At 40.8% G+C, this 8077-nt stretch overlaps 1 protein-coding gene and 1 long non-coding RNA gene across 2 annotated transcripts in view; one reads left to right on the plus strand and one right to left on the minus strand.

Annotated features, from left to right (window-relative positions):
* Nucleotides 1–1454: 1454 nt before the first annotated feature.
* LOC146587597 (myosin regulatory light chain 2, smooth muscle minor isoform-like) lies at nucleotides 1455–7939 on the minus strand. Its single transcript, XM_085319338.1, has 3 exons — nucleotides 7730–7939; nucleotides 5580–5741; nucleotides 1455–2568 (listed from the first exon to the last, which is right to left on the minus strand). Exons 1-3 carry the CDS (start codon nucleotides 7917–7919, stop codon nucleotides 2387–2389), a joined length of 534 nt encoding a protein of 177 aa, XP_085175464.1. The 5' UTR covers nucleotides 7920–7939; the 3' UTR covers nucleotides 1455–2386.
* A 5-nt stretch (nucleotides 7940–7944) lies between these two features.
* The window catches only part of LOC146587598 (uncharacterized), a 543-nt gene continuing 410 nt past the window's right edge, over nucleotides 7945–8077 (plus strand). Inside the window, exon 1 of the long non-coding RNA XR_014897613.1 lies at nucleotides 7945–8043. This is a non-coding gene — a long non-coding RNA (uncharacterized LOC146587598). The remainder of the gene's footprint in view (nucleotides 8044–8077) is intronic.

Genomic DNA, 8077 nt, shown 5'->3' on the forward strand with positions numbered 1-8077 from the left:
GGTATGAAGACCCATTTTAAAGAATAACTGGGAAAATGAGCATGCCTCTATCATACTCTCAGAGGATGGTAATTCCCAGAGTTCTTATCTCCATACAAATCACATTCAATATGAAAAAAATCAGGGTCTCCCCATAAAAAAAACACAACCAGTATAYTTCCTAATGCAGCAAGACACTAAACACCAAATTATTTCCAGACCATAGTTCAAACAACAGGATTAAAAGAAAATGAAAGTATCAGAAGGATAGCAGTACAGCCAGTGATTTAGATATAAATAAATCAACCACTGAAAAATTTCACAGAAATCAGTTTCCTAAAACCTACATTAAAGTCCTGTATCATTGTATTTTAGATACTCATATATATCCAGCCCTAAGCCAAGGACAAATAATTTCACCAAGACACTTAGTTTTTAAACTGTATATGGAAAAGAAGTTTTAAGCACTGTGCTGAGGTTTTTACACTGGTCCCCTTGCATTAGGGATCTACGGGTGCCACCAATCAGCGTGAACAAGAGCATCAGTAARGAGCTATCGTTTTAACAAACGTACCATCTGAACCCACTTAGAACTGATCAAATGAACAAGTATTACAACAACAGCCTGTGTGTACGAGTGATTATATCACTGACAGAACTCTTGGAGCTACACAGAGTTTCCAAAGCTCCTGGGGAAAGTAGATGAGGAAAAGTGTGCTACAAAGTTTGGGCCACATGGGGGGTGTATGCTTCTTTGGGGGTGTATGCTTCTTTGTGCAAACCCAGCTGCACTTTACAGCATTTCTACAGGTTTGAAAGTTTTGACTTTTGACAAAAAGTGTTTCCTACAGGAACATGCACACAGATACACTCTTTCTTATTGGCTTTATAATGCAAAAAAAGATTTCCTAACAGCACTCACTGTGCATGGAGTTGGGATAGTAAATATTCTTAATAAACCAGAATGTATCAAATATGTTATGAGAATAGCATTTCCATCACATATTTTGCATGCACAATTTCAGCAGAATAAGCTAAAAAGTAAACTCATTTTTATAGCATTGCCCTTCTCAGAAGGAGATCGTTCTAGTAGGCTATCCATGAAAGAACAGTGCATCTCTAACACAAATAAAATCACTGTCTTCTCATGGAATTTTTTAAAGAATCTATTATTCATAATATCAGCCTCCCAGGAAACAGCAAAACACTCTCAACCAAATGACATTTTTCTGTTTGGTAACATAAATTCTTAAAGGACAACAATGCAATTCCTAAAAGTGACAGAAGTAATATTGATGACCATTTCTCTCAAGACCAAAACAAAAGAACCACAGTACTCAAATTATGGAGTTGCTTCAGAGTATTCTATCAAATCTGSTATGCATTCCACACCACAAGAACTACAGGACATAATTATGAGAAACAGAACTAAAAACGAATGMCTCCTCCTCACACACACAAAACACTATTGTGGGGAGAAGCTCTTAAAAATAAATTGTGTATTGTTTCATTTGGAAAGCAAGAATACAAATAAAGCAGCACACCTTCCTTCTTCCTCAAGCCCCATTCTCACTTCATTTTGAGAAAAAATAGGAAGAGGAAAGAAAAAATGTCTGCAAATAAATTGAATGAATTCTATATTGTCAAGGCTGCAGATCTGGAAAAAAGTATCACTCACACTCTGCTCATACACAATTTCTTTTTTTAAGGAAATACTTGGATTTTTCATATAAGTTTTTAAAAAGCAGTATCAATATGGTACTCAGTGTCAAGAAATGGTAAGTAAAGATGGTAAAATACCACCTGAATTACATCTATAGGATTTTTAAAATTTAAATGTGCAAGTCTAGGACAAAAACCATTAACTTACAATGTACTAAAATTTGAATCATAGAGATTTTTCATTATTTTATAGCCTATCACAATAGTAAGTGAAGTACACAATTACTGCAATACAGTATGCTTAAATAACTTAYGCTTCATTTTCTAATGCAAAAATAGATAACATCATGATTGTATCCACTTGCAAAAGTGTGTACAGATATGATTATATAAACAGTCCACTTCTAGTAAGAAAAGGTTTAATGATATACTTAATATAAGCTTTTTATTTGAAAAATTACCACAAAATGTAAAAATCTAGCTAACACTAACATTTTTACTTGAGTCTTTACATTCATTGATATTTGTCCCTAAACCTCTATCACTGTAAGCCATCCCATCTCCCTGTCCATTTCCAGTCTTAACACAGAGGTGCAGGTATGCCTGAGCAGCTTCAGAGTCCATAGAAGAGCTGAAATGCTAAAAATGCATGCAAAATGCTCTAACAGGAATAAAGAAAAAACAAACCCTGAGAAACAAAGTAAATGGAAAATTAAAAGCTGTCTGCCAGCATCCAGAGATTTGCTCAATAATCCTTATCTTTTGCTCCATATTTAAGGATACATGTGAACTCAATGTAGTTGAAATACCCCTTTTTGTCAATTGGCACCTCTCTCTCTCTGAGAGGTAGCTCATCTACCTCTTCATCTGTAAACCTGTCTCCCATAGTTGTCAGCAGCTCTCTCAGGTAGTCTTCTTGAATAAACCCTAGAATGCAATTTAGGGAGAAAATCATAAAAGGGAAGAAATCGTTTCTTAGCCAGTCCTCAAAAGCAACTGGATGAATAGTGAGACAGCAACAACAGACATGAAGTTAACTAATACAGCATGTAATACATGCGGAGTATTTGCACCAAGAGCCTGAAATAATTCCTCAGTTGAACTCTAAAGAAATTCCTTTAATTTAAAGGAGAGGAGGAAAGTTTGATTTAYTTTATACAGTTTCTTGAAAAGAAAGCCGGATCTGCTGTGACCTAGCAATACTATATATTGATCTTAAACAACTCCAAGTAGAAAAACAAATTCCTGAGGTAGAAATAAAGTCACTGCTAATCTTCATTATACAAGATGTTCTCTTAATTGAATTATATTTTCATGACTTAATTAGATATATTTGTGCATCCTCTATAAACTAGTTTCCACTAGGGACTAAATAACTAGTGCTTGGCTTTTCACTGCTGCACAATACTGTTGCTGGAGGCAGTTTACATGGATACAGTGAATTGCTGGCAAGTGTCCAGGGGAAGAGTTTATAACAGAAAAGACTTTCAGATAGGATTTAGCAAGTTAACTCAGAAGGGAAGAATCAGGTCAAATTTTCCAGTTGTTTCTTTGTGGGTCAAGAAAGGAAAAGCACAGCTAAATAGATTAGGTTCTCCCCTTCTGCAGTGCTATAGAGATCAAACAGTGATGAGAGATGACATAAGGATTAGTATTCAAAGAATGCAAGGCTTTCGGTGCTGCAAATTTAGCCTCAAGGATTTAATTGCTTTAGTCTGAATAGAYAGGTATATAAACTCTGAACTAGGCTGACAGACTAGGAATACAGTAAAAGTTTTATCAGCACAGAATTATTAACCAAATACTACTCCCATCCTTCCTCAAATTAACTCACACACAACTTTAATATAGACAGGGAGTAACTAACTAATGAAGCAAAATTTAAGATTTAGTCTCTGGCAGACAGCACAGAGCAGATGACGGGGCGGGGGGAGGGGAGTCAAAGAGCATAGACAAAAGAGATACCAAATGCTGGTGGATATAAGCTTTTATACTAATTTCATAGTGCACTGATTTATGTGACAGTAATGCTGAAGTAACACACCCCACTAGACTGGYAATATAGGGAATGGAAACCAACAAGTACAACTGCTTTATGCTTACAAAGAGGATCTGATTTGCATTATTCCTCTTCAAAAGAACTACACTGATGCAGAGCTACAACTCAAGCCCATAATGCGCGCACACACAGGGATTATTAAGTGGGCAAAAAAAAGAGATTTGACATAGCTAGAAATGCTTTTGTTCATTTTGAAATGGAACAAACTGACCAAAAGTCAAGTCTGAGAATAAAATGAATAAATGGCAAAGACAACATGGGTTCCACAAATACATTACACATTGTTATGAAGAATGCATTTTAGTTAYGAACCAGAATCAACAAAACTTAACATAAATATCTAACTTGTTTCCCAATTAATAGAGGATGACATAAGACACAGAAGAGGCCATGGAACCATTACGCTAAAATCATAGRAGGACTAGACTAAAACATTTATCACAGAGAGTTTAAAAATAATCAAATCAAGCTCATTAATGTGGGGTCGGAGGGGGGTGGGGAGAGGCTGAACCAGTAACTTAAATACACACATAGGGCTACTGTTCAAAATAACTGGTAGCACAGTCATTTTTTTTATATTCTAAATCACAAGCTCTTGTTCTGGGGCACACAAAAAAAAMCCCTGCAGCACAGTGAGTCAGACTACCTGTGGAGAGAAAATAATTAACCTGCTAACAAAACTTCCTTCACTAGGAGATGGTAAAGAGCTTTCTCTGAAGAGGGAGGAAGTCAATTAACATTTGAAAAGGCCTTACCAACAGAAAGCCTGTTTACCTACACCCCAGCAGGAAGGGGACACTCTTTGAAAAGTCAAAAGGTGCTAAAAATACAGAAACTGAAAATAGCTGTTTGAAATAGAATAATATCTTYTGAAAGGTTCAGAGCATTTATCCACAGATTAGACTGAAATGCTGTAGTAGACAGCAGTGAGAAAAGATTATAGGTGCAATGACATCTGTAATACAAAGGCTACATAATTTCTGCATGTGCTAATATTGCCTGGATCCTTGATAACTGGATGCCTTGACATGTTCACAACATGGCAAAGACTTGATATTCTGTAATTCCACAGAATGCCCTACGGAATTCATTCCATGTTCCTAAACAGCTCTCCAGAATCTTAGCCTTCACTAATAATATAAATAAAATCATAAACTCTAAYGTCATGATTGCAGATGCAAACTTTAAAATCTGATAAAATAAAAACAAGCTCTGCATTTTCGCTTCTTTCCTCACKGTGCTTATCAGTTTAATTAGTCATTTCTGTCTTTTAGACCCACCCTGTTTATATCCTTAGATCATTAAGACTACAGCCCTTCCTGCAACCTGAAAATAAACCAAATTGTGGGTGAGAGCACAGCACAAGGCATTTGTCATCAAAGCCAAAACATAAGCCAGTCAAGAAGAGGGTTTAGGAAAAAAAAAAAGAGTTTACACAGTCTAGCCAGTCTGTCTTGAAATACTAAATACCTCAAAGAATTCAGATACACATCAAATCCACTGCAGAAGAGGGGAAAGGGGGACAAACTCAGTTGCAGCTTGCACATCTGRTACCTTTTAAAGGCCATAGAAAGTCATATATTACCACTTTGAATTCCTCATTTTCTTAGAGCAAATGCACCTTATTTTGACTTTGGGGAACAAGCGCATGGCATGCATGTAACCACTCCTCTTCAAGCCCACAGAAGAACATTAATACCAGCACTCAGTACCCACACTGAACAGCCAGACTGTTTCCACTCTCATTAGTCAGATCAGATTCTGATTACTTGGTGGAACATGCCATCTAGAAGGATTACTGCATAATACTTCATTATAAAGGTGAAAATATAAGCATATTATTTAAAATCCAAATAAACAACATAATTTCACCACATACCTGTTGCTTCCTCATCAAAACAAGCAAAAGCATTTCTGTTTACATCTTCTGGATCTGTGCCATTTAACGTCTCTCCAAATATCGTGAGGAACATGGTGAAGTTAATGGGCTCTAGAGCCTCATTCATCATGGCATCTAGGTATTCATCTGTTGGATTCTTCCCTACAAATAAAATGATTCATATCTGTTCTTTAAAACTAAAGAAAAAGTCACCTGAATAAGATATTCATAGCAAACTGAGACATCTCTCATAACAGCACTAACTTGTTTGACAACAGTAAACAGAAAAGGGACATTACTAAGGGAGGTGAACATATCGTGCAAGTCATCTTTGTCAATGAAGCCATYCCTGTTCTATCAATCATGTTGAAGGCTTCTGTGAATTCTCAACCTCTGACTGATCAAACATTGCAAATACATTGGAAGTGGCATGCTAAGGGCGCTTCTTGGTGGTCTTAGTCTTTGCTCTTTTGCTAGACACGTTGATTTTTGAATACTAGGAGAGAGGTAAATACAGTAAAAACAATAAAATCTGAGTTAAGATTTACCACTGAAGTTCACAGAAGGAAAACACTTCTAATGCTCTTCCTTTTCCTCTCATCAGAATCTTTTACCCTAAACAAGAAGAAAGGGAAAACAAAAGCAGAAAATACTAACACAGGACAGCCAGACTACTGATGAAGAACAGCTAATAGAAGATGTATGCTAAATACAACTTTCAGCTTTAGAAGGTACAGTTTTGYCTAGGAATCCCTTTTCTTGATACATACATCTGCAAAAAGGGARCTCTGATTGGTCTTGAGTCTAAAGGAGCAGAGTGAGGTTTTGAAAGCTATTGCTAAGSCTGTGAAAGAACTCTGTACGGATATGAATATATGGATATACTACAACTTCTTACTGCATTTTTTTTATAATGATGGGTTTCTGTCTTTTCCTTGCTATTAGTTTTTTAAAATAGAATKGTGCAAGCTGTATTTCTGCTGCTGCCTATAATTGCTCTCTTATCTCAATTTACATTTATTCATTTATCCATTTAATTTTACCRGAAATGCACAGGTCTGCCATACTTGAAAGCTGATTTTTGCTGCCTACTCATTTAAAGTAAAAGGCAAAGCAACCTCCTCACAGTGCTTTTRTCTCCCTAGAACAGGTGCTCAAGGTATCTTCACCTGTAGCACTCAGGCAGCCAGAGCTCAGGGGTCTGAACAGCAAACTGTAATGTCCCTCTTCACCCCCACTATCACTTAATTCACCTGCTAGTAAAGCTGCGGAGGTTTCCACTACAGTGCTGTGGAGCAAGCTGAGAACCTTTAAGATTTTACGAAGTGAACTGGTAGAGCATCCATGCGTCCTTTAGATTATCTGGGAGGGATGGAGGAAGACTGCGGGAAGGCATTAAACACAGAGCTTCAGCACAAGGTTTTACCACAAAAAGCTGTCAGCTTAAGAGAAACCAACAGCCATGCGCTTATGCCTCATAAAAGCGACAACAGCTTGATAGCTATGCTTCTACCTGGGTCTATACATATGGGGAGAATAAAGCTTGGAGGTAACATTCAACTGTCCAGCGAGCTCAAGACCATGAAATCGCACTGAGGGCGACTTTTTTTCCCCCTTCAGAGGAAGACAGACTACATACTTGGTATGTTTAAAAGCCGCTTCCCTCTCGAGCAAACGCCACCTGCCCTAGACGGCCAGGGCGCATCTCCATCCCCGCGCTGGGAGCCCAGAAGCTCCGGGCGCCCTCCCGCGCTGCTCGGACACGCACAGCCCCTGCCTGCGGGGTGCCAAGGCGAAACCACGCCAGTCGCCCCGCCTTCGCCGCCGCCTGAGGCTCAGACTCAAGCAGCCGCGTCAGTGGCGGCATCGCCTCCACCTTTTTTTCCCCCCTCCCTGAGGCCTTTTTTTTTGCGGCCTCACCCGGCAGAAAGGCCGGGGCCATCGCCTCACGCTGGCGGCAGCAGCAGCCGCAGCCGCCAACGGTCACGGCCAACGGTTCGAACGCCTCTCCCAACGGTCGCCCCGCGCGCTGCCCACACCGCCCGGGGCCGGGCCCCTCCGCAGCCCGCCACCTCCTCCGCCCCCGCCGGCCGAGCCTGCGCAGCGAACGGCTCCCGCGGCTGCGCCCCACTCCGCCGGCCCGGCCTCACCCCCGCGGCCGCCGCAGGTCCCCGCTGCGGCCCAGGCGCGGAGCGGCGGACGCTGCAGCCGCAGCGCTTCCCAGAGAAACCATCGCCCTCGCCGCCGTGGAGGGTAGCGGGCAGCGGCGAGGAGAGAAGAGGAGAGGGGCAGGGCGCAGTGCGGGTGGCGGGCAGGGCCCGGCCGAGCCGGGCTGCGCATGGCCGGGCCGGGCCGGGCCGGGCCGCACCGCCCCCCCGGCCGCCGCTGCTGCTGCTGGAGCGCCGCGGGGAGGCGGCGGGGGCGGTGCTGTGCCTGCACACTTTGATTTCGGCAGGCAGAAAAGGTAGTTCTGGAGGGTTTCTTCGCTTCAGCTAGTT

The sequence above is a fragment of the Rhea americana genome, unplaced genomic scaffold (genome assembly GCF_003343005.1).
Source record: "Rhea americana isolate MKP2758 unplaced genomic scaffold, rheAme1 scaffold_58, whole genome shotgun sequence".
Taxonomy (NCBI): domain Eukaryota; kingdom Metazoa; phylum Chordata; class Aves; order Rheiformes; family Rheidae; genus Rhea; species Rhea americana.